This window comes from Lissotriton vulgaris, chromosome 12 (assembly GCF_964263255.1).
Source record: "Lissotriton vulgaris chromosome 12, aLisVul1.2, whole genome shotgun sequence".
Classification (NCBI taxonomy): domain Eukaryota; kingdom Metazoa; phylum Chordata; class Amphibia; order Caudata; family Salamandridae; genus Lissotriton; species Lissotriton vulgaris.
In genome coordinates, this window is record NC_141700.1 from 43,972,459 (window position 1) to 43,999,502 (window position 27,044).

Consider the following 27,044-nt stretch of genomic DNA (forward strand, 5'->3'; position numbering starts at 1 on the left):
TGCTCCACCGGAAATGACATTCTGCTCCACCGGAAATTACATTCTGCTTCGCCGGAAATGACATTCTGCTCCACCGGAAATGGCATTCTGCTTCGCCGGAAATGAAAATCTGCTCAGCCTGACTTGTATTTGCGGCCTATGCGGTAAAGTGTATTACGTTCTAGCACTTTCTGTTCAGACTTTGTGTGTTGTCGAGGCCAAGAACTGGAGACACTGCACCTACAAATATACTGTAGTTGTAAGAAAGTTTCTAAAAAGTAATGGAACTATATAGCAGTAATACAAAGATAAAATGCGGAGCTCCGCGGTGAGAATTTGCACAGCCTTATGAAGTTGCCTTGACTCTGAGGAGACATCGGTTGATAAAGGACCGCACGGGTAAATTTTCACACAACTGCATTTTTTTCTTTTGTGCATTTTTATGAACGTGTTTACGCCACACATCTTTGACTGCTATGGTATTCCATCACTGCTGTCAACAAAGATGCGTTGCAGCTCACCCGTGAACCCCAAGAGGGCAAAATAAGTCCGTGATTCATGAGTATTTCTGAGCTGTAGTTCAGGCTGGACTGTTCCCATGAGGCACAGAGTCAAGGCTGATTTGCATATAGCCAGTGTCTGACCTAGGGTGGTGTGGAGTGCAAAAAAACGATGGATTTAGGCCCAGATCTTTGTACTGAGGTGAATGTAAGACATTGTTCTGCATTCTGTCCATCAACTGTGTTTTTTGCTATTTCTGAGAGATGTCAGGGTTGGGAGCTGAACCAGCTTCTGCTTGTCTTTTCTTTCTGGAGAGAAAGGCCTCTCTCAAGAGCCGCAGGATGGTGCTGAGTAGATTTTTGGCTGAAAATATTTTATCTACTGCATGCTATAACCAATGTTTTTCCACATTTTCCCAACACGTGATTAGGGGGGCTGTTTCGCTGTAGATGCCCCACTCAGACTTTCAGATTCTAAAAGCCATTCTGCTACGTCACACCTATGAGCCTCAAGCAGAGAAAGCCATGTCTGTGGTTAGGTCTCTACATAAAGACTATCAGGTATATATAATCACTCCTAGACACTATGACGTCATGTTAAGACTATTTTTCAACAAGTAAAGCAATAAAGCTGGTGTTTCTAATTTACTATTAGGGACTTGAAAAAGTTTTGTTTTGCAACTTTCTAGAACATCTGGGAACATATTGCAGTTTCTTGTTTTGTTACATCTGCATCAGAATGACAACTTCCACGTCAATGTATGTTGCATGTATCCATATGAACACTGACAATATGGTTCTGCGTAAGGCGTACTTTACAGAACACAAATGAGGCCCCTCCTCCTGTGCAATGATGCTAGGCCTTGAGAAACTCCATGAAGAGGAAACTGCTTGGAACTCCTTGCGGGTTCGTTCACCATCCGCTCGTTTACCACGACCAAAGTCTTTTGTTGTGTCCTTCTTCGGATAGACAATACGACTGCGGTCAGATATATCAATCGACTGGGCAGCACTCATTCCAAAGTCCTAGCGGATCTTGCGAAGGATTTCTGGAACTATTGCCTTATACATCAGATTTCTGTGATGGTGGAGTGCCTCCCCGGCGATCTGAACATGGTGGCGGACTGGCAATCCAGGAATTTTCGGGATGCCAGCGATTGGAAACTGGATCATTCTGTGTTTCAGAAGATTTCGGATCTTTGGGGCCTTCCAGTGTTGGACTTGTTTGCGTCCAGGTGGAACGCCCAACTTCCCCGGTTCTACAGCTGGAAGCCGGACCCGGGCGCGGAAGCAGTAGATGCCTTCCTGCAGGATTGGTCCCGGTTCCCAGCTTACGCGTTTCCCCCGTTCCTGTTCATTCAGAGGGTATCAGCCCAGGTCCGCAGACAACAAGCCTCTCTAATCTTGATCACTCCGATCCGGAGGGCTCAATGTTGGTTCCCGTCCCTTCTAGAGTTATCATGGGACAGACCTCTTCGGTTGCCGTCTTTCGACCTCATTCTGACGGATCCATTGGGTCATCCACACCCCCTGGTTCTCCAAGGCCATCTACGTCTCATGGCCTGGAGGATTCAGGGGACGTTGGTCTAATGACACTCTTTCGAGAGGCGCTGAACTCCTCATTCAGCGAGCCTGGGCCCCTAGTACCACTAAACGATACCGATCAGCCTGGAACAGATGGGTTCGTTGGTGCGTGGCAAAACACCTGGATCCCGTGGGCTCCTCTGTGACAGAGGTAATTAACTTCCTTGCTGAACTTTTCCACGAGAAACTTGCATACTTTACCATCAATTCTTTCAGATCAGCAATTTCCGCTGGTCATGCCCTTGTGGATGGTTCTCCTGTCGGAGAGCATCCTTGGGTTTGTAAACTCCTCAAGGGTATTCGTCTTTCACGCCCCCCGGAACCTCGCTATTCCGGGTTATGGGATGTGAATGTGGTTTTGCGTTTCCTTCTTTCCTGGCAGGATAATGAGTATCTTTCACGTAAGGAGCTTTCGGCTAAATTGGCAATTCTCCTCTGTCTCATATCTTGCAAAAGGGCTTCTGATGTACGTGCCCTTGATATTTCCGCCAGAGTCTTTACCCCTGATGGGGTTACTTTTACCGTTTCCAGAAGAACTAAGTGCAATACAAGGTCAGTATCTTATCCAGCGTTTCCGGACTCGCCTAAACTATGTGTTGTTCGTTGCCTCAAAACTTATGAAGATGTGACTCTGGAAGTCCGCCCTCCGGGCGAAAGACAATTGCTTATTGCAATTAAGAAACCATTCAAGGCTGTTTCTTCTCCTACCATAGCCAGATGGGTCAGGTGGATTATGTCTGAGGCTGGTATTAACATTACGAACTTCGGCGCTCCTTCCACTAGATGCACAATGGCATCCAAGGCTGTCCAAGTTGGAGGCAGATTGGAGGACATATGAATGCAGCGGATTGGCCTTCCGATTCAACTTTCAAAAAGTTTTATTTTAAGCCAATCCATGAGGCTGCTTCTCTGGTGGTGAGTAAGCTTTAAACAAGCATAATCCTCGCCTCCACTTCCTGACATAGAATGAGAAATTTCCTAGTTCTCACAAAGGAAAGTTTCAATTTTATCAAGGACGCGGAGGCGAGGATTATCCCACCCTGGCTTTGTCTAGCCTTCCCTCCCAGGATTGTGGATTACAGTGATTGTGTTTCTTCTTTTGAGAGAAGTAATTTTCTTTTCCAATGTTTACTGTATATATTGGACTGATCTGTTTTACATGATATTTTCTTGCTTCTTACTGCAGTTATCTTTGCTTATTCCCATTGCAATGTGTTTGGAATGTATTCAACATTGTACTGGACAAGATATTATTATTGTTTCTCTTCCCCAGGCTCCGATCAGAAAATGGACTAGAGGGTAAAAGACTTATTTCCAGTAGCAGCAACGAAAGAGGAAGGACTACCGACGTGGGATACCTTTATGCTGTTGTATGGACTCTGATTGGTTAATGTGCTGCCATGACTACCGCTGCCATGTTGGTTAGGGTAGTTCATGGATGTTGTTTTTCTTTTATACTTTTAACGTGCTGTCCAATAAAATGGAGAAAGGACTAGCATAATCCTCGCCTCCGCGTCCTTAATAGAATTGAAACTTTCCTTTGTGAGAACTAGAAAATTTCTCATTCTATAATGCAACTCTGCTCCACCGGAAATGACATTCTGCTCCACCGGAAATTACATTCTGCTTCGCCGGAAATGACATTCTGCTCCACCGGAAATGGCATTCTGCTTCGCCGGAAATGAAAATCTGCTCAGCCTGACTTGTATTTGCGGCCTATGCGGTAAAGTGTATTACGTTCTAGCACTTTCTGTTCAGACTTTGTGTGTTGTCGAGGCCAAGAACTGGAGACACTGCACCTACAAATATACTGTAGTTGTAAGAAAGTTTCTAAAAAGTAACGGAACTATATAGCAGTAATACAAAGATAAAATGCGGAGCTCCGCGGTGAGAATTTGCACAGCCTTATGAAGTTGCCTTGACTCTGAGGAGACATCGGTTGATAAAGGACCGCACGGGTACATTTTCACACAACTGCATTTTTTTCTTTTGTGCATTTTTATGAACGTGTTTACGCCACACATCTTTGACTGCTATGGTATTCCATCACTGCTGTCAACAAAGATGCGTTGCAGCTCACCCGTGAACCCCAAGAGGGCAAAATAAGTCCGTGATTCATGAGTATTTCTGAGCTGTAGTTCAGGCTGGACTGTTCCCATGAGGCACAGAGTCAAGGCTGATTTGCATATAGCCAGTGTCTGACCTAGGGTGGTGTGGAGTGCAAAAAAACGATGGATTTAGGCCCAGATCTTTGTACTGAGGTGAATGTAAGACATTGTTCTGCATTCTGTCCATCAACTGTGTTTTTTGCTATTTCTGAGAGATGTCAGGGTTGGGAGCTGAACCAGCTTCTGCTTGTCTTTTCTTTCTGGAGAGAAAGGCCTCTCTCAAGAGCCGCAGGATGGTGCTGAGTAGATTTTTGGCTGAAAATATTTTATCTACTGCATGCTATAACCAATGTTTTTCCACATTTTCCCAACACGTGATTAGGGGGGCTGTTTCGCTGTAGATGCCCCACTCAGACTTTCAGATTCTAAAAGCCATTCTGCTACGTCACACCTATGAGCCTCAAGCAGAGAAAGCCATGTCTGTGGTTAGGTCTCTACATAAAGACTATCAGGTATATATAATCACTCCTAGACACTATGACGTCATGTTAAGACTATTTTTCAACAAGTAAAGCAATAAAGCTGGTGTTTCTAATTTACTATTAGGGACTTGAAAAAGTTTTGTTTTGCAACTTTCTAGAACATCTGGGAACATATTGCAGTTTCTTGTTTTGTTACATCTGCATCAGAATGACAACTTCCACGTCAATGTATGTTGCATGTATCCATATGAACACTGACAATATGGTTCTGCGTAAGGCGTACTTTACAGAACACAAATGAGGCCCCTCCTCCTGTGCAATGATGCTAGGCCTTGAGAAACTCCATGAAGAGGAAACTTGTAGAGAAAAATAATCCGACTATTTTTCCAACTTGGCTGGGTTTGATTGCAGTACAAATGACATTACTGTGCATAACATCCTATTTTGCTAAGCAATGAAAAGCTTGGCTTGTGTGAAGGTACTCTGGAATCTTCTCAAAGGACAAAGAACCAACATTCTGCAAAAGTCTGTGTGTGAAAAAAAAGTAGACCCATAATAAATCTCAAAATGTCCACATTTTTGAGTGTCGTATGTGAAACCCGTCCATAGCCTTGGCTTTTAAACAACAGTCATTTACAATCTGGGACTCGTGTCTACGTGTTTCCCATTATTTGGAACAGCAAGACATGGACAGATGGATCAGATGTGTACATGGACGTGTCAGACAAAGGTGCCACCTTGTTTTTTGCATAACACATAGATTTATACAGTGTTTAATTTGTTTAAAAAAAAAAATAAGTGCAGGGTCCCAAAGCACAGTTTTCTTAGGGGCCGACCCAATGCTGTGGTTGCTTAATACCGGGGCTGCCTGGTCTTGATTCCACCTCATGCCTCTTTCTTCCTCCACCCTACACTTCCTGTCTCTATACCTCAGGAATACTGAGGCTGCCTGGTCTTGATTCCACCTCATGCCTCTTTCTTCCACCCCTTCCACTTCCTGTTTCTTTATCTCATGAACATCAAGGCTGCCTGGTCTTGATTCTACCTCATGCCTCTTCCTTCCACCCCCTACACTTCCTGTCTCTTTATCTCATGAATATCGAGGCTGCCTGGTCTTGATTCCACCTCATGCCTCTTTCTTCCTCCACCCTACACTTCCTGTCTCTATACCTCATGAATACTGAGGCTGCCTGGTCTTGATTCCAACTCCTGCCTCTTTCTTCCACCACCTACACTTCTTGTCTCTATACCCCATGAATACGGAGGCTGCCTGGTCTTGGGTCCACCTCACACCTCTTTCTTCCACCGCCGCACACTTCTCTCTCTTTATCCCATGAATAACGAAGCTGCCTGGTCTTGATTCCACCTCATGCCGCTTTCTTTCCCCTAAACTTCCTGTTTCTTTATGTAATGAATAACAAGGCCGCTGAATCTTGATTCCACCTCATGCCTTTTTCTTCCACCACTCTACATTTCCTGTCTCTTTATCTCATGAACACAGAGGCTGCCTGGACTTTATTCCACCTCACACCTCTTTCTTCCAACCTACACTATCTTACTTTTTTCCTCAATCTACAGATTTGTTTTCATCCTTACTTTCTCCCTTTGTCACTTTTTTCCTATCTTTTTCATCCCTTTTCTTTATCCCTTTTCTGGTTTCTCTCACTTGGTAAAATTCTGATGATAAAAAATAAGCCCTGGACCACTAAAAGGAGTGCCGGAGCGGACTACCTGCCACAAATTAAGCACTGGAGCACAGATAGGCTAACAGAAGTAGTACCTAGGAAGTATCATGTGTAGATTTACTTTATGATTATGAACTGACTTGGGAAACCACAAATCTGATGTGGCTTTATACTATTGAAAGTTGTGTATGAAACATCTTGAGACACGGATACACAAATGTGAAAATGGTGATAGGGACAACAGCAATAAAAAGAGACACAATTATCTCTTGCTTCTTAAAGAATTGTTGTCAGTACCCATTTTGGAAGTGTGAAAGCCCCAGACCAACCTGGCAGGATTTACAGCTGCGAACCCTAGGTGGCCCACACGTCTCTAAAGTGAATGCGCAACCCACTGAGATACTGTGTACTATAATTTATTCCCAATGTATTTTGAGGTTCTTAGGAGGGGTGCGGGAAGTTCATTAGCCAAATAGCATACAAAAGGAGTTTCACACCTATCAGGATGAAGAAACAAAAATCTTCAAATATTAGCCATTAAGATCACACATATTAGCGTACACGTTGGTAATTGTACCTGAACTGTTGGTCGTCGTCCAGCTGACCGTCACAGTGGGCTTTGGTGTGATGCTAGTCTTGCTAGGGTTTGGTGGGGCAAGGATGGTACTACTTTCATTGTTGCTGGACTCAGAAGTAGATGGCGCCCCCGTGCTGGTGGCATTGCTCGTGCTGGACGAGGACGTGGCGGGCGAGGACGCGGTGGACGAGGACGGGGTGTTTGTTAGCTGGGTGGCTTTTCCTTCAGTTCCTGCCAGGACAGAAGTCTCAGAGACATTGCTTGCAGTGGTTGGATGGTGTGTAGTAGTCCCCTCTGCAGTTGATGTGAGGTTTGCGCTTGTGGACGTGAGGTTTGCGCTTGGGGATGTGAGGTCTGCGCCACGGGCCGTGGTGGTGTTGGCAGCTGATGTACCTGAAACTCTTGTGCTTTCCTCCACTGTTGGTACAGTGATTGCCGTAGCTGTTGAGTTGTCTAATGCTAGAAATCAAGGTCTGCAGTAAATATATCTTGTATTTGACTTCCAACATTGCAATTATAAACAACAGAGATGGAATAGTGAAGATGTAATGTAAGCACGTTAATGTATATGCTGTGCCTCGCTCTTCTCTTAATTGAACAAATATATATAAATAAACATACATAAAGTTCTAAATAAGAAAAAAAATTACTTTAGTCGGGCAAGAACTGACTGATTGTGATTTAATTTCAACATTGTAATAAATGAAACAAAAGAAAACACTGGGACAATATATATTTAAATCAGAAAGCCTGGAATTAGCAGGCAAAAATAGCCATAAAAAAAGCAACGAGGTGCATAGATCCTGCCAGTTGAATAATATTTTCTACCACTGCATTAAACACTTATGATAGTGCAATACTGGTCCTGAGTGTGAAAATGTTATTACATGCTCGCGCTTAGTCCCAGCTTTGCATTTAATGTATAAGATCTTAAGTTCTAGAGTCACAACTCATAATTTTACCCCCAAAAAAGTGACGTACACCAACATCGTCATGAAAACGTTGACTCCAATATTGTTGCTATGTATTTATTGTCAATAATCCAAAATTCACATTTGACACCTGTCCCTAAAATCAATATCTTGTTACATTAACATTTAGAAAATGTCATCTTTATCGCAGTCAAGATTTTGTTATCGAGACCTGTAAAAAAGCTAAAATTATGGGATCAAACTAAAGACATGGATGGTGCAAAACGGCTTTTCAGCTGCTGTAATTTGCAACAAGAGATGAGATGCTTTCCCCAACATGGACATGGTAGGTGTTTACTCCAGTGAAGCACTAGAGTTCCTCCACAGTTTTTCTTGACGCGGAAAAAGCGTTCGACCATGTGTCATGGTTATACTTATGGGCCATTATGCGGGAGACAGGGTTTGGGCAGGGTTATATTAGCGCTATACAAAGTATATATAAGTCACTACGAGCTAGGATTTGTGTCATGGGCAAGACATCAAAGCCAGTCCATATCAGTAGGGGGACAAGACAGGAATGTCCTTGCTCCCCGCTGTTATTTGCAATACATATCAATCCATTTTTGGTTATGTTGGAGCAGAGTGTGCGTATTATATCCATAAGTTGTAGACAATATCAGGTGCGAGTATTAGCCTATGCAGATGACATAGCAGTGGCATCTGCAGACCCGCGCAAGAAGTAATAGAGATAGAAAGAGTGGCAGACAAGTTTAATTGTGGTTGCAGGCTATAAGTTAAATTCTTCTAAAACACAGATTGTATGTACTAAAAGGGTATGTCCAGGAGATGCACGGGTAACTGACGAAGCCAGATACCTAGGTAATACGCAGGGAGGAATATGTCCCAGCATAAAACTAAGGGAATGCATGATTGGTACACCACAGCATGCAGGAGGGCTAAGACTCATTTAATTGAGGCCGTTAAAGGCAAATCCCAACCCCTGATACAGATAGCCAGGAAAGAGCACAAGAGAATACTGGCACAAGCAAAAAAGGAGTGGGAAGAGGCCTATTGGTGTACCCTTAAAGAAGCTAGCTCCAAGAAAGATTCTAAATGTTTCTGGGATACTATCAGAGCTAGAAACAGGCCAGATAGCGACTTGATAACATGTAATATCCCAAGCCAGGCGTGGGTTAAACACTTTTCAAAGCTTTATACCCGCCAAGATGATCATTTTATCTCTACTGCTCCCAATGACCCCGAAGGGAGGGTAGTGGTTTCAACATTGTTCCCACTAAATTGGGACATCCACCCTGAAGACTTCGACTTCACAATTAAAGAAGTGGAATATGCGATAGGCACTATCATGCCCCAAAAAGCTGCTGGCCCGGATGGAATTCCTGGCGACCTTTTGCGATCAGACATTCCAAAGTGGGGAAAATTGATTCACTGCCTACTTGTCGCCATCTGTAAGGGCGCCCCTATCCCCTCCTCGTGGAAAGGGGCGGAGGTGGTCCCTATTTTTAAAAAAGGTGCCAGAGAAGATCCATCAAATTATAGACCCATCAGCTTGTTGGACATTAGTCAAAAAGTAGTTGGCAAGGTCTTACTGGTCAGAATACTAGACTGGATAGAAGATAACAAAATCCTTTCTGACTACCAGGCGGGCTTTAGAGTGGGTACCGGGACAATTGAACAAGCTTTTAGACTGATGATGGTGTATTGGAACGTCGTGGTTATAGGCAAGGGCAGTCTTTATCTCGCGTTTATCGATTTAAAGACTGCCTTTGACCTTGTACCGAGGGAGACCCTATGGAGTGTTTTGGCTGATATGGGGTTGCCCCATTATTTACTCTCACTACTCGTCAGGCTACATGAAAATAGCTTTGCCCAGATTAGGTGGGGCCCAGGAGGGGAAAAAACAAGTAGTATCCCGGTTGAGAGAGGGGTCCGCCAGGGATGCGTGTTAGCTCCCACCCTCTTTTCCCTTTACATCAATGGGGTGGTCGAGCATCTCCGGGAACATCCTTCTGACGAACCATCCCTGGCTGGCGAACGTATACCTACCCTCTTCTTCGCGGACGATACGCTTTTAATATCAAAAACCCCAATAGGCCTCCAAAGGCTCCTAAATAACTTTCAATCCTTTTGCTCTAAACGAGGCCTGGTAATTAACACGAGCAAGACAAAATACCTTGTGTTGAATCCTCCAAAAAAACCAGTCCGCCCCCCTACCCTGAATGCGGAACCCTTGGAGAGGGTAGAAGTTTTCGACTATCTTGGTATTCGTTTATCACATAAAATGCAATGGACCCCACATCTGGACAAAATGCTATTAACCCATAAGAGGATAACAGGAGCCCTTTTGAAAGAACAACGCTCCTGCTCAACCAGACCGATAGCTGTTGTCCTCGAAATCTACTCAGCTAAAGGGGTTAGTTCTGCTCTTTATGGGGCAGAACTTTGGGGTTCATCTATCACTAACGACCTGCCAAGATCAGAGAAGAAATTTTGTAGAGCGATTATGTCACTCCCACAGGGTACTCCTACGGTCCCGCTAATGTTGGACCTAGGTTGTCGCCCAATTGACGATCTTGCAAGATTCCGTCCACTCTTGCTATGGGCACGCCTGTGGCGAGTGGAGGAACTTGGTAAATACGCGCAAGGTCTTTCAGAAATCATGACATTACCAGGGTGGCATAAAATCAAATGGCTGAGAGATATGAAAACATTGTTACTAAACCTGGGCTTAAATGATGCGTGGGTAAATAGATCTTCACCCCCAAAGTCAATTCTTAAGAAACTTTATTGGAACTGGATCTCGCTACAAAGGAATACCAGTACTTTCCTGGGCAGACTTACTGAAGACTTTTTGAGGTTCAAGGACCTACCAAAACGGGAACTGTATCTTGACACTATCGAAAAACCCTTTGATAGGGCCCTGTATTTCAAATTTAGAGCAGGAACTCTTCCTTTGTATTCTTTTACCTCACGATGGAAATCCCCTGCACAAACTATAGAGCTTTGCCCAGCATGCCTAGATAGACCAGAGACAGTGGCACACTTCATGTTTGAATGTGGAGAGTTTGCCCTACCCAGGAGGGTATGGCTCAAAAACGTATGCCGTCAGTTGGGCACTAGGAGCCACATGGACGCAATTTGCATATTAATGTCTGACAGTCGCGCCACCTATGCTTGCGCCCTAGCCAAATTCTTATCATGGGCTTGGTCTATCAGAGCTAAAAGGCTAAAACTAATTGTTTAATTCTTTTTTAAATCGACTACCAAATGATTTTTTTAAAAATAATGCAACTTTTTAACAAATTCTTTTCTTTTACATATAAACTCTTGCTGCTTATTTATGCTTGCTTTTGCCTTTGCTTTTAAACTTGATGTACTTGTGTTTTATGTGAAGCTTTTATGATAACTTTTTATCGAAATAAAGCCTTTTTGACTTGACTTGACTTGACAATTAGAATGTCCCTGGAAGATTTGATAGAAGTGAACTGGGGTAGTATAGTTCCTGGGATTAAACAGCAGCTTGATCGGTTAGAATGCTTGCATCTTACGCTGGTTGGAAGATGCAATGTGCTTAAGATGACTATCCTTCCAAAAGTTATGTATTACTTTTGGGCGGTACCGCTAGAATTAACTAAAGTACAACTACAGAGAGTGCAATCTATCTGTGATAGGTTTATATGGGGACAAAGGAAAGCGAGACAGGCGTTTAAATATATGGTGCTACTACAAGATCCAGGGGGTGATCGGTTCCTAATTTTACTTTCTATTATTACGCAGGTATATTCCAAAATATACAGATCTTGTTAACAGGGGAAGATGTGGTGATGGAGGAATCACAGTCAATTTATCAGATGTTGTTAGGGACAGAACCTAGAAACTCCTTAGTCAAGTTTTATGAACCAAGCTATTTAAAAAAAAACGAATTTTAAGGTAGTGCTCGCAGCATACAAGGTGTGGAAATCGGTACGCAAAATGACTGACATTTCATGGATTAGTTATTATACTCTGTTACATACGACATCTATATTCCCGCTATATTTTGGGATTACAGGATGTAGAGCTGGTGGGCTAAGGGGATTAGACAATTAGGAGATTTATATGAGGGGGTATTAGCCTCATTCTTAGGGTTAATGGATTGATATGGGCTTCCACAAAAGGATTTTTTTTAAATATTTGCAAGTTCTGGATTTTTTATTTAAGCATCACATGCGAGAGGGAATAACTAAGTCCTCGATAGTTGAGGCAATTAGAAGAAGGGCAAGGACTGGGGCACTGCATGCCATATTCATCGAAATACAACCGGATGATCTGGCTGCGCAAGGCAGTAAATGGTGTGTACGAATGGGGCAGGAAGGCGAGTATCTGCAGCATGTAATCAATATGGCAGGAAAGATTCAGATGTCCGCGAATTTGAAAGCCCAGCACTTCAAGACAATTTTTGATCTGTATCATACATCAGAGAGGATGATGAAGTGGGGGGGGGGCTCTAATGATGGAGAGTGTTTCTGATGCAGCATGGAAAGTGCTGACATTGTGCATGTGTTTTTTGACTGTATCGTGCTTCAGCAATTAAGGCTTCAAATAGACCAGTTTCTGTCTGAAATTACCGGGCTACAAATTCATATGACTAAGGATGTAATGTTGTTGGGGGTTGGGGACAATCTAGAAACTGGTCAACCAGCATAAAAATGTAGATATATAATATTCATTGCAGCTGCGGTAGCACGGTTATGTATTGCCTCAGTCTGGTTACAGCGGGACGCCCCTTCGTTTGAGATGTGGTGGGCTACATTTTATAATATTTTTTACTTGGAATATAGTCTCCACTGCCTTAAGTCAATTAATCGGAAAAAATTGGGTATTCAGATCTGGGCCCCAATGATTGAATATATTAACTAACTGTATGATCTTGGCAAAATGTGTTTATATTTGCTGGTTTATGTTTATGTTTATGTGGAGGATTATGTCTGTTATGACTGTGAACAATCATGTATTTAAATATGTTCTGTTATAAGCTATGGATTGAACAATAAAATATTTTTTGTAAAAAAAAGTTCCTCCACAGAGAAAAATATTTTCCCAGGAGAAGGAGGAGAAAAAGTAAAGTAAAACAGTGGATATTTGCACTTTGGTCTGCATTTCCCCAGAGCAGAATTGTACACCATGTAGAATACCTTAATGCTAGCAAGGGAGAGGCAAGCTTGGAAGTCACTCTGGCTTTCATCTCAGGCAAAGGTTGGGTATGAAGGCGGCTTCCGTCGCTAGCAGAGGGAGGGCCATATGTTCTCGCGATACGGCGAAGGAAATCTGGAATCCAGTTTTGTGGGACGGAATTTCAAACCAGAGGCAGGATCGTATTCTGGGAGCACACTTAAAGCAAATTTTATGATTTTTTGTGTTATGTCCTGGCCTGGGTGTGAGTTACACATATTAAAAACTCGATATTTTGACTGTTTTTTTGATCCCAGGCCTGAATGGCAGGGTTTTGTAAGAGTAGATTTGATTTACAACAGGCTTATATCTGAGTTATGATATGATATGTGATTTATAATACGCGCAGCTACTGCCAGGAGTGTCCCAGGCGCAGACATAGAGAGGGCGTGAAGATGACAGTTAGATTTGCACAGTTTTCAGTTTCTTCCTGAACAGCAATGAGTTACCAACAGAGCACAGCTCCGTCGGGAGCTGGATCCATGTTGAAGCACCCCAAAAAGTTAGTGATCTGCCGCCTGATCTTTGGCGCTGGTACTTTGGGACAGAAGCTAGCAGTTTATTGGTGGCGCGTAAATGTCTAGCTGGGTTGTAGAAGCTAGATCTAGCGCTAAGGTATTCGGGTCCCATCTGAAACAGAGTATCATGCACCAGTATCAAGTCTTAAATGTAATCCTCTCCCTAATGGGCAACCAGTGAAGTCCCCACAAATGAGGGCCAATGTGTTGGCTTTTTGGCACATTCAACAGAAGGCGAGCTGCCGCATTCTGGATCAACTGCAATATGTCCACAAGATATTACGGTATGCCCAGACAGCCGCGGTCGGTAGGGGAGTACCTGCTGGGCGGTGACTTGGGGAGGAGGAGTGGCAGGGTGGGGGTTAGTAATGTATGGATACTGGAGGTTTGCAGGTAAGTAAACATTTAAATAAATCAAACTAATTTTGTTGCGCGCACTGCATCCCCAAAGGCAATGAAGTGCGCGCAACAAAATTCATTTGATTTATTTAAATGTTTACTTACCTGCAAACCTCCAGTATCCATACATTATTAACCCCCACACTGCCCCTCCTCCTCCCCACGTCACCGCCCCGGCAGGTACTCCCCTACCGACCGCGGCTGGGCCCAGATAAAGAGCATTACCGTAAACCAGTCTAGATGTGACTAGTGCCTGAATAACTGTTTTCCTAGCAGAAAAAGAGAATAGGGGCAGGAATTTCTTTCGAGACCTCAAAATTCCAAAGCATGTACCCACAAGCTTTTTGACCTGCGGGCAAAAGGATAGTTTATTCTCAAAGGTCATTGCCAGATTTTTAACAGAGTCCTTTTGAGGAACAGGCGGGGAAACGTCCTCTGGCCAAATAGTTGACACAAAGTCAGAAGGGAAAGTCCCAAAGAAGAGAATTTCCGTCTTATCTTCATTACATTTAATTTGGACTATGGCTAGCCAGTAAAAAACTGCAGTAAGGCGGATTTTAATTTGGGTGCGATAGAGCTCGGATCCCTTACTCCAGGAGAAAAGTAGTTGAATGTCGTCTGCATAAGACAGCACCTTCGCTCCTAGTTCTTCTGCTATAGATGCTATGGGTGTTGGGTATAAGTTGAAAAGTGATGGACTTCGGGCCGGGCCTTAAGGAACTCCAGTGTCCACATTCCTTGGGCTAGCTACGCAGGCCGGAATCCAAACTTGCTGGCCCCTGTCTGCTAGAAATGATGCTAGCCAGTCCAAAGCACGTCCTGTCTCTCCAATATCCTGGAGGCGGTCTAGCAGTCGCGAGTGGGGAATGGTATCGAAGGTCGCTAATACGTCCAACATGACCAATATGGCCGTTCCCTCCCCCAGCAAGGTTTCCTTTGATGTATTCCGATACCTCACCCAGTGCAGTTTCTGTACTGTAATGGGCTCTAAAACCTGGCTGGCTAGGATGTAACAGCTTATTAACTTCCGAGAAGTTTGACAATGGCATATTCACTTCATCCTCCAGAATTTTGGAAAAAGCTGGCAGCAAGAAAATCAGTCTATAATTGGCCAGGATGGCCGGGTCCGCCGTTGGCTTTTTAATAAGTGGAAGAATCTTTGCTGCTTCCAACCACTGGGGACTGGGGCTGTACTGATTGAGGTATTTACAACCCCATTTACCACTGGATTGATAGTCTCTGACACCGAAGCCAACAATTTCAGGGGACATGGAACATGAGAGAGCCAGATGTGATGGCTTTGAAGCCCTCATCGTGCAGTCCAAATGAACAGAATCAAAACTACCAAGGTTTGTTCCAGCTGTTGGGAGACTTCTTAGCCAGCCCTAGGATCTCGGCGACAACCTCGGGAAGCCATCCTATAACTAGGGTGGCTTGAATGCTAATAATCTTATTGGTGAAGAAGCTTGATAACATGTCACACCAGTCTATGAAGGCTAACTTAGTAAAAGTGCAGGCCGTGAAGCTCTTAACAATAGAAGAGATCTCTTTAGATCTATTTCTTGCCTTTCCTATGCACTCCTCAAAGTAAACTTGCTTTGCTGTGGTTATAGCCGCACAGTGTGCCTTTTGTGCCTGCTTGTATTGTATTGTATTGTATTGTATTGTATGGCACACTTGTAAAGTGCAGCTGTCACCCAACGGGTATCCTGGCGCTGTGATCTTTCATGGCCTGAACACAAGAAACATTACGTTAACAGCCAACTATAGTGTCCTTGGGAAGAGGTGAGTTTTTAGTCCCTTTTGAAAGAAGAAAAGTCTACCAAGCTTCGAAGAGACAGTGGCAGCGCATTCCATAACCTGGATGCCGTGTAGCCGAAAGAGCGGCCACCCATCCGTATCCTCCGGATCTTAGGAACTGCCACTAAGTAAGCTGAAGCAGAACGAAGAGATCTGGTAGGGGTGTACCAGGAGAACAGCTCCTGCAAAGAAATCGGTCCCAGGCCTTGAAGAGCCCGAAAGACCAAGCACAGAGCTTTGAATTCAATACGCTGGGGAATAGGCAGCCAATGGAGATCCTTGAGTGCAGCTGAAGAAGAATCAAGGCGCCGGCGAGAGAGTGCCAATTTTGCAGCAACATTCTGAACCCGCTGCAGTTTGCCCAACAAGGTGGCGGGCCCCCCAGAAGCAGAAGCTTGAAGATCTCTTTGTCTGCTGGATTATAATCCTTCCTCTGTTTACGCTCTAGTGTCTTACAATGTTTTTTCTCTATAGTAAGGTCAGCTGAAAACCATGGACTAGAAGGTGTACTTCTGTGTACTTTGCTCCAGAAGACCGGGGCCAAATCTTCTGTAGCCTTTCTGATCCATCTATCATATTTTGTGAGATTGTCATAAATATTGCCGGATAATTCAGGGAGATACTGCTTTAAAACCTTTGATAATTCCTGCGGATCTATTCTATTAAAAGCTTTCCCATTATGGGTCAACACGTTCAGGAAAGGGTCCTGTATTACTTGTCGTTGGCAGGAAAATCTAATTTAAAAATGATCTGACCAGGACAGTGGTTGCCGATCCTTCATCTGAATTGGCATGTTGGAATAAAATTGATCCAGCGTGTGCCCTCCTTGATGACTCGGTGTCACCACATACATGCTAAGATTAAGCATATTCATTGTCTCTTTGAAGGCCAGAGCATCTGCACTGTCAATGTTATCTAAATGTATGTTAAATTCACCTAAGAACATGCCATGTGCATATTTAAGGGCTAAATGGGCAATAACTTGATCCAAAAACTTCAGAAAACCTAAACAGGGAGCAAATGGTTTCTGACAACCACTGAACATGACTACCCTGACCCCTCAGGATCGTGGTAACAGATCTAGAACCCTTTCGCTCAGTCACTCGTGCACTCTTGTTCTCAAGGAAGTGTACAGAGAATACACAATGGCACTTCTTCAATACATATACTGAACCAACATTATTCTTGTATAGAAAACATGTGCTGCAGTGATTGATAGACAGAAGCATATGAAAGTGATTACAAGCACCAAAATAGTAAATAGCAGGTATAATTACACCATGGTGCTAAGAGCAGTATGTATATATGCAGGCATATAAGCAAGGTAGTAATCAGGCGTACTCCTATTATGCAATCCCCACCCTGTGTGTGTCTAGAGTGTGTGGCCAAGAATCCCCCCAAGGGATGATACAACCGCGTTACCTGGCGGGACTGAATGTAGGACCCCGTCTTGCTCATAAACGGGACACCCCTCGCGCAGATGTTAGGCAGCTGCTTGGGGAAGCCTCACCATGCAGGGACCTCTCAATGTCAGCAGAAGTGTCTCCTCTGTCTAACCACTGGAAATGCTTATTTATTTATAATAAAAAGCATCCTCGCGATGTATATACAGATTAGCTTTGTTATGGGTTTGCCGAGAGCCCTGCTGCCCAGCGGATGAAGATAGAACAACATCATACAGTGTGTATAAAGGCCTTGAACTCAGGTTTCGAGGCAGCATAATAATGCTGCACGAAGTGGAATGTGTAAGCAAAGAAGTTTCAGAGAAACTAATCTTACATTGTCATGCACACGAACATGTGCAAAAGGTTATTGTAAAATGTTATTGTGCAGAAAGAGGACAATGTAAGAAACTGTGCAGCGATGCTACATGGGCATAAGTCATGCGCATAACACTGGGGCAGGTGAGTTGTGAAATAAGGTTATGTCCATTTCAGTGGGTAGTGTACGCACCAAGCAGATCTGGATGAGAGATGGACCTTGAACACTTTACAAACTTAAACCATTCAGTTGTCCCACAAATTATTATTTTGTTGACACTGTTTAAAATCACCTCGGTAAAATCTGGAAGTTTTGCTGGTCATGCTGGTGAGCCAAGGAGTGAAAGACACCCATATTCTCTGTAGCTAACAACACAAACGTATCTCAGATTCCCATCGCTCGTCACACGTACCTACGTCGTTAGGATGATCCACCAGCAGAAGCAGATGAAGTGTAAATACCACCTGCTCATTGTTGATAGGTTTCAGGCTGGCTTCGTGTTTATAGAACTCGTGTGTGGTTGGGCAAAATCTCAAACCTTCAGTCTTAGGTTAGTAGCCAGTATTTTCAGTTTTACTGACTTTGGCAGCCAGGTTTATAAACCACTGCTCGACCTCCCCATGAGCGTTTTCTGCTCAAAGACATAAACGAGGAAAACCAAAAAGTGGTGGGTGGAATGCTTGAATTAATCTCAGCCACTGGTAATTACATGTGCCACATCCCCTTCCATCGTTGTTTTGCTCGCTACGCCACTCTAGACAGAAACGAGCCATTAGCAAACCAACAATGGGTTTGTTCCAACGGGAGCGGTCCAGCCCGACCTGCAGAAACAAACATCAAGGTGATAGAAGGAGTGCCTGAATTCAATCAACCACTGGCGACTGAAAAGGCCACATTCCAGTTAATTGTTTTTTGGTCACCAGATCGTGTGAGGCAGGAACCCGCCGTAAGCAAAAAATGCTTCTGTCCTGCTCCAAGGGGAACAGCCCAGCTCAAACTGCCAGGACAGGTCTCCTCTGAGCAGAGACAGTGTTTTCAACTTAGTTACACCTCATCAGTGAGGCATAACTTGAGTTCTGGGGCACAATGTTCACAAGACCCACATCTCCCCGTACCAGTTATGTGATGTTCTGGTATTTCCACTTTATATAGCGCAACGACTCATAACCGGAGGTATATCTTGACACTAAGCCAACACAGAAGCATGGCAACAGCCTGAAACTACCAAGTCTTCAAGAGTTTTTTAAACTTGGCAAAGTCAGAACCAATGTAACCAGTCACGAAGGGAAACAAAAAAGTAAATTGTGGAATGCTTGAATTAATCCTTAATTTTAGAGGCTGATAACTCCTAAGGGGTGCATCCAAGACTATCATGTAGCCTAGGATAGTGGGAGAAAGGCAATGGCCTTGAATGCGGCCACAAGTGATCAGTGGTTAAGATGAACATAAACGTTCCATCCATCAAGTTGCTTCGATACAGATGCGCAGGACATCCAAGAGCAGGAAAAGGTGGATGGTCAGGCTACCTGGTACCAGGCAGCCAGGGACAGTGAGGAGGCAGCATACTGGATGTGGCCAGGTGGCTACACAGGATGCAGGAGGGAGGGGTGCAGGAGGTCTAGGCCAGTCAGGAGTCGTGGTGCTGGGTAAGGATCTCACGGCCAGAGGCGGGGAGGCTAGCTGCTGATCAGCAGCAATCCAGCGTTGACTGGAGTTGTCGCTTGCAGCATTGGGATCGGTTTACAGATGTCACAAATGGGCGCTAACACTTGTCGCCATTTTTTTACACTCCAGAAAGCTACGCCCTTTGCAAAGCTTTTTGTTGTTTAAAAAAATGTGCAGAGTTGCAATCTTCCAACTTTTTACCTTTTCCAGCTCTAACACAGTTCCCAAACTCCACACATGGTCAACATTGCAAAGTTGTGTAAACTTGGTTGCAGAAGAAGTTTCTCAATTTTTTTCAGTGAGAGACTTCTACAAATAAAAGTGAGGATTTGCTGAGGCAAGTTTCAAAAAACCTTTATTCAATCTTACATGAAGACCATAAAAGTGCAATACAAACCACGCAGAAAAGTACATAATAGAAATATTAAAAGTCAACACAAGGATATATAAGAGCAGATAAAACTATACAGAGAGACAACTATATTGTAATTTAAAGACATAATCATGGACTAGCGCCACCATCTATTCAATACCCTGAGTGTGAAGCTCAATGCATAGCAAAGTGCAAGATACAATTCATCACATATGCACAAAGCATTTCATGCGTCTTCGACACGGTCTGCCACCATACACTACGAACACGCCTACACGACGCCGGGATCCAAGAGAAGGCCCTGGACTGGACCACATCCTTCCTCTCCGGCAGAACACAGAGCGTCCGCCTTCCCCCCTTTAGCTCCACCACCACCAAGATCATCTGACCTCAACTTCCACCTGGAGAACAACAACAACCGCAACACCACCACCCTGCTGGACAACCTCGCTAACCTCGGACTCAAGCAGCTGGTGACCACCCCCACCCACTACGCCGGACACACACTCGACCCAGTCTTCTCATCCAGCAAGGACATCGCCTTCAGCCACGCCACCGGACTTCACTGGACGGACCACAGCTGCATCCACTTCAGCTTCAGAAGGACCACGATCCACCACCACCAACAACAGGTTGCACGCAGAAGCTGGAACAAGATCACAGCCGACCAGCTCGCGACTTCCCTGAGCAAGAACCCACCCACCAGCGCAACGAACCCCAGCCAAGCGGTCACCAACCTCACGAAGTGGATCAGCGACTGCGCTGACGACCTCGCCCCCCTGAGGACCCCGCCTAGCAGACCCGGCAGCAAGAAAGCCCCATAGTTCACCGAAGAACTCAAGCGCTCCAAGAAGAACTGCCGAGCCCTCGAGAGAACCTGGCGCAGAGACCCAACACCGGACAACATGACGGCCCTCAAGCTCGCCACCCGAAAACACCACCAACTCATCCCCGCAACCAAGAAAACTGCATTCATGGAACGACTGGACAACAACGCGCACAACAGCAAGGAACTCTTCAACATCGTTAAAGAGCTCTCCAACCCCAACGCCGGAAACAACGACATCACCCCTTCGCAAGACCTCTGCAACTCCCTCGCCTCCTACTTCCACAACAAGATCGCGGACATACACAACAGCTTCAGCACTCAACCGACGCACGCCACGACCGAACCATCGCCCCCCACCACCACCCTCCGCGCCTGGACCCAGATCAGCACCGAAGACACCGTCCGCACAATGAACTCCATCCACTCCGGATCTCCGACCGACCCATGCCCTCACCACATCTTCAACAAGGCCGATGCTGTCATCGAACCCCACCTGCGGGACATCATCAACACCTCCTTCGACATCGCTACCTTCCCGGAGAGCTGGAAGCACGCCGAACTCAGCGCTCTACTAAAGAAGCCACCAGCCGACCCCACCGACCTCAAGAACTACCGCCCCATCTCGCTGCTCCCGTTCCCTGCAAAAGTCATCGAGAAGACCGTCAACAAGCAGCTGGCCGCCTTCCTCGAGACGAACGGATCCCTCGACCTCTCGCAGTCTGGCTTCCGGGCCAACCACAGAACCGAGACCACCCTGATCGCAGCCACCGATGACATCCGAGCCCTGCTTGACAACGGAGAAACAGCAGCCCTCAGCCTCCTAGACCTCTCCGCGGCCTTCGACACTGTCTGCCACCGTACACTAGTGCAGCGACTCTGCAACGTCGGAATCCAGGAGAAGGCACTGGAGTGGATCATCTCCTTCCTCGCCGGAAGGACACAGAGAGTTCGCCTCCCCCCGTTCAGATCTGAAGCCACCGAAGTCATCTGCGGCGTTCCTCAAGGCTCCTCGCTCAGTCCAACCCTCTTCAACGTCTTCATGAGCCCCCTCGCAGACATCGCACGCCAGCACAACCTCAACATCATCTCCTACGACGACGACACCCAGCTGATCCTCTCCCTCACCAACGACCCCGCCACCGCCAGAGCCAATCTCCACGAAGGGATGAAAGAGGTAGCCGAATGGATGAAGAACAGTCGCCTGAAACTGAACTCGGACAAGACGGACGTCCTCATCCTGGGATCCTCACCCTCCGCCTGGGACAACTCCTGGTGGCCCCCCGCCCTAGGCAGCGCACCCAAACCAACAGACCACGCACGCAACCTAGGCTTCATCCTGGACTCCTCCCTCTCCATGACCAGACAAGTCAACGCCGTCTCCTCGTCGTGCTTCAACATCCTGCGCATGCTACGTAAGATCCCCACCGAGACCAGGAAGACGGTCACCCAGGCCCTCGTCACCAGCCGTCTGGACTACGGCAACTCCCTCTACGCAGGAACCACCGCCAAACTCCAGAAGAGACTTCAGCGGATCCAGAACGCCTCAGCACGACTCATCCTGGACATCCCCCGTCGCAGCCACATCTCCGAACACCTGAGAGACCTGCACTGGCTCCCGGTCAACAAGAGAATCACCTTCCGTCTCCTCACCCACTCTCACAAAGCCCTACACAACCAAGGACCAGGATACCTCAACAGCCGCCTCAACTTCTACGCTCCCAAACGCCAGCTTCGATCGACCGCCCACGCCCTCGCCGCCGTCCCCCGAATCCGAAGAGCCACCACAGGGGGACGGTCCTTCTCCTACCTCGCCGCCAAGACATGGAACTCCCTCCCGATCCACCTCCGCCTGACCCAGGATCACCTCGCCTTCAGGAAGCAGCTCAAGACCTGGCTGTTCGAGCAGTAGCGGACCCCCCTCCCCTAGCGCCTTGAGACCCTCTGGGTGAGTAGTGCGCTATATAAATGCTTTGATTGATTGATTGATTGATCTGCGGCGCACCCCAGGGCTCATCCCTCAGCCCAATGCTGTTCAACATATACATGGCACCCCTCGCCTTCGTCGCCCGTCAGCACGACCTCAACATCATCTCCTACGCCGACGACACCCAGCTGATCATCTCCCTCACCAAAGACCCTCACACCGCCAAAACCAACCTCAACGAAGGAATGAAGGCTGTCGCCGAATGGATGAGGAACAGCCGACTGAAGCTGAACTCGGACAAGACGAAGGTCCTCGTCCTCGGCTCCAACTCCTCAGCCTGGCAACACCCTACGAATGCTCCGCAGGATCTTCAAGTGGATCCCCACCGAAACAAGAAGAACACTAACCCAGGCCCTCGTCTCCAGCAGACTGGACTATGGAAATGCCCTCTATGCAGGAACAACAAACAAGCTCCTGAGACGGCTGCAACGCATCCAGAACGCCTCGGCACGACTGATCCTCGACATCCCCCGCTGCAGCCACATCACATCCCACCTTAGAGACCTACACTGGCTCCCCGTCAAATATAGGATAACCTTCAAACTTCTCATCCACGCACACAAGGCCCTCCACAACGCCGGCCCAGCGTACCTCAACAAACGATTCAGCTTCTACGCCCCTACCCGCAACCTCCGTTCTGCCGGCCTCGCCCTCGCCACAGTGCCGCGCATCCAAAGAACAACCGCTGGTGGCAGATCCTTCTCTCACCTTGCCGCGAAGACCTGGAACACCCTCCCCACCAACTTACGGCAGACCCAGGATCTCCTGGCCATCAGACGTCTTCTCAAGACCTGGCGGCTCTTCGATCAGAAGCAGCAACCCCTCCCCCCCCCTCCTCCCCCCAAGCGCCTTGAAACCCTCACGGGTATGTAGCTCGCTTAACAAATGTCATGATTGATTGATAAAATACATATCTTCAGCTTGCCTTATCTGACTTTGATCATTTTGGTGATCCTTTGCTTTGATTTTCTAAGTTGGTTTGGGAATTTCATTTTGCTGTTTTATGTTTACCTGAAATTGTTGTTACTGCTTGAACTTATCACACTTTTATTAGGGAAATTAACTGCTGCTTGTGCTTCAACTAGCAGGGGTTGAGCAGATCTTCACTGAGAAGCTGGTAAAGGTCCACCTTTGCAAACTAATAATCCCCTTTCTGAGTCCACTTAATTTGCACATCGGCCATACCACATTTGCATTTAACGTGTGAGCAAATGTTGCCCTACTTGGAACTATCCCTTAGTTGGAATCAGTATCTTCGAGTTGTGTTACTCTTCTGGCATGTCAACGACATCACACTGACTCCCTTGTACAGAGTAGAACTCGAAGGCATAATGACATCCCTGAAAATGTGTGACATCTGCAAGGCAAATAAGATTATCAGGGCCAGAGACATAAGATACCGTGGTAAAGAAACATAAAAACATAGATTCAAAGAATTATCTATTCAGGTCTATTCTGTGCTCTCGGCATCTCAGTTTGCTGTCTACACCAAGAATGTGAAGATTCTAGAGAAAAAAGTCTGCTTCTGGGTTAATTGTCAGTAAACATTGGCCAAGCTACATTTATTGATTTGTTTTCAAGTTAAAGTGCTCTGAACTGCCTGAGACGAAAAGGAGTGTGTGAGTTGTTACTATTGACTGATTCTCAGAATGGTCAATGGAGGATCGGGTTACTGGCTCGCCATTTGCCTGGTCACCTCTGGTTGCAAACGCACTCTAGACAAAAGTCTTGGTTAGGCAAAAAGGAAGCGAAAGATATACCCACTGCTGTGCCAGAAGAAAATGAATAATTTTCATTGGAAACAAGTAACACAAAAGAAAGGGTGTGATACAAAGTGTTCTTGGCAGGAACTACATTGGCTTGCACTTCGGTCTTATGGGAAGGGTTCTGTTCTGATATTTGCTTTCACATTGTTCAAATACACAAAAGGTAACGTGTAGCAGATAGGAAATGAGTGTCAGGGAAGCAGAGCAAAGAAGGAGCATTTCTGCCAAAAGCACGTTGGACGAGTAGGCGTGTGCAAAGTTTAAGAAACAAAATGCCAGAAGCATGATGAGGTTTTCTCTACTCTTCAAGCTTTGGAAGCGTGCTTATGTTGCAAAGTTTAAACATCTGCAGAGGTAAGTAGACATCTGCAGAGGTAAGTATTACTGTAATAAGACTCAGCAAGGGGGCGTGGCTTGGACGCCGATCGGGATGGCGGCGTGAGCTCGCAGCTCCGCGCGGAATCCCGCTAATTCTCCTGTTTTTCGGGACCCTAGGCGACCCGGAGACGACGTTCCTGCCCTCTGAAGTGTAAGGGGACAGCTGGGCGTAATCGGAGAGTCGCAGGGGGACGGCTGGCCCCGAGGAGATCGAGGAAGAAGCGGCTGAGGTGTAGTCCGGGGTGTGAAGAAAATGGCGGCGAGGAGGTCGGACGGTCCCGAACTTCAGCCCTGAGCCCGGCAGTCGCCAAGCAGCGAGGGACCCTGCACCCGGCTGCCCGACGCACTAGGATTGGCGGCGCGATGCCCTGAGACCGGGGGACGCTGCCCGACTCACCCAGAAGATCAGGGGTTCCCGTCGGCCACCGCCCTGAGACTCATCCTCTTCCCAAAGGCCCAGTGGGGGCGACGGAACGGGGCTCGACCGCCTGGTCATAGCTCCTGAGACCGTCGGCGGGGACACAGCACTGCCCGGTGCCCGGCGGCCGGCACGGACCCACGGGTGTACCCGCAGTACGGGTGGCCAGACTTGTGACGCAGCACCCTGACATGGCGGCGATCGGAGGGCCGGTGCCCGGGAGCCGCGAGGGGGACTCGGCGACATCGACCCGGCTGAATGAGAGTCCCTCCCCGGAGCTTGACCAGGAACAGCGGCTGAACCGGCGCTTGGATGCCATTCTTGAGGCGATCACCTCCACTAAGGAGGCGTTGCACAATGACATTGCCCAAGTGGCCACGGGCCTGGGGCTGCTACGCGCGGATCACGCGAAGCTGGCGGATCGGGTCAAGGATCATGACCAACTCTTGCTGGACCTGAAGCCATCGGTGGTGACCGCGGAGCACAGGATCACGGACATTTTGGCCCGCCTGGACACTTTAGAGCGGAGGGCGGAGGATGCAGAAGGCCGCAATAGGCAGAACAACGTGCGGGTCGTAGGCCTGCCGGAACGGATTGAGGGGGAGGATGCGGTGGCCTACATGGAGAACTGGTTCCGCACTGTGGTGGCACCGGAGGGGCTTACTCCGTTTTTCACTCTGGAGCGAGCTCACCGGGTGCCCGCTCGCCCGCCGGGGCTTGGCCGCCCCCCCCGACCGATGGTGGTGCGGCTCCTCCACTACAAGGACCGAGATCTCCTCATCCAGCGGGCCAGGATGTCGGGCCCTTATGAGGTGGAGAACAGCAAGGTAACGATCTTTCCGGATTACACACAGGCGGTCCAGAAGGACAGGGCATCGTTCCTTGCTGTGAAGAAGGAGCTCAGGGAGGAAGGCATCCAGTACTCCTTGCTCTACCCGGCCAAGCTGCGGATTATCATGGATGGCACCACACACTTTTTCCAGACTCCGGACGAAGTCTGGCAATGGCTTGAGTCGTACAGAGCGGGGACGGACAGGACGCACCAAAGTCGGCGAGACCAACCCAAGCGGCCCCGGGTGCGGCAGTCACAACGCATCAGGTCCCGCAACAGGCGCCAGCGGGAGAAACGGGAGGCTCAAATGGCGGCGGAGAAGAGGGATGCACTCGCGGCGACGGCGGCCATTACAGGGTCGCAACAGAACAGTGAACGGGCCGTAACGGACTCGGGAGGGGAAGGCAGCAGAACAGGAGAGGAACTTTCGGAGGCAGAGAGCCAGAAGGGGCCGAAAGTGACCCCACAGACTTCGGATGATATTTTCTGCGGCTGAGATAGACTTGGGACTAGATCGGGACTTCATGGTAGGGTGATATCCTGTTGCTGGGGGGCGGGTCGCCGGGTGGGGGAGCTGTGTGTTTCGGAGGGGATGAAGGGCGGGACGCGGGCTCCGCTAGCTGGGGTCGGCGGCGACTCACCCCCCCTAGGCCCTTAAGGTCGACTGTGGTGGAGACCACAGGGTAAGTGTGCGAGAAGTTGCATCAAGGTTTGGATGGGGGCGGCCATTGGGTTCGTGTGCTCTGTCCTGGGGAGTGGGGTTTGGGGACTGTTTCAGTTTTGGGATTGTTTGGGGGGGGGGGCAACTGCATTGGGGGGGTCATGGGCTGCTGTTATTTGATTCGGACTGTACGGAATTGGAATGGGGACATTACCTAATCTGAAATGCCTAACGTGGAATGTCGGGGGGCTGCGGACTATGGTGAAACGTCACAAAGTACATGCATACCTGGTACGCAGGGGGGTTCAGATAGCTATGCTCCAGGAGACTCATCTCACCAAAAAAGAGTGCGCTGCCTTGCAGAAAAGATGGCGGGCCAGGTTTTGGCACCACTTACTCAGCGTATGCCAGGGGGGTCTTGATCTGGGTGAGGGCGGGGATACCCTTTCAAGTGCTGAATCAAGTAGTAGATCCGGATGGCAGGTTTGTAGCGGTGGAGGGGAGATTGTATGGACGGGATGTGGTTTTCTGTTGTGTTTATGCACCGAACACTGACCAAGGCCGATACTTTGATGGCCTCTCGGGGTCCTTGGCCTCTTTCC

At 47.2% G+C, this 27,044-nt stretch overlaps 1 protein-coding gene across 2 annotated transcripts in view; it reads right to left on the bottom strand.

The window, feature by feature from the left end:
• The window catches only part of CIST1 (colon, intestine and stomach enriched 1), a 106,925-nt gene that overhangs the window by 26,471 nt on the left and 53,410 nt on the right, over positions 1-27,044 (bottom strand). Inside the window, exon 2 of one of the 2 annotated variants that reach the window (XM_086947003.1) lies at positions 6,916-7,368. In XM_086947003.1, coding sequence (XP_086803129.1) covers positions 6,916-7,368 — 453 coding nt within the window. Of the gene's footprint in view, positions 1-6,915; positions 7,375-27,044 lie in introns of both variants that reach the window. The other variant, XM_086947002.1, reaches the window with a different exon arrangement.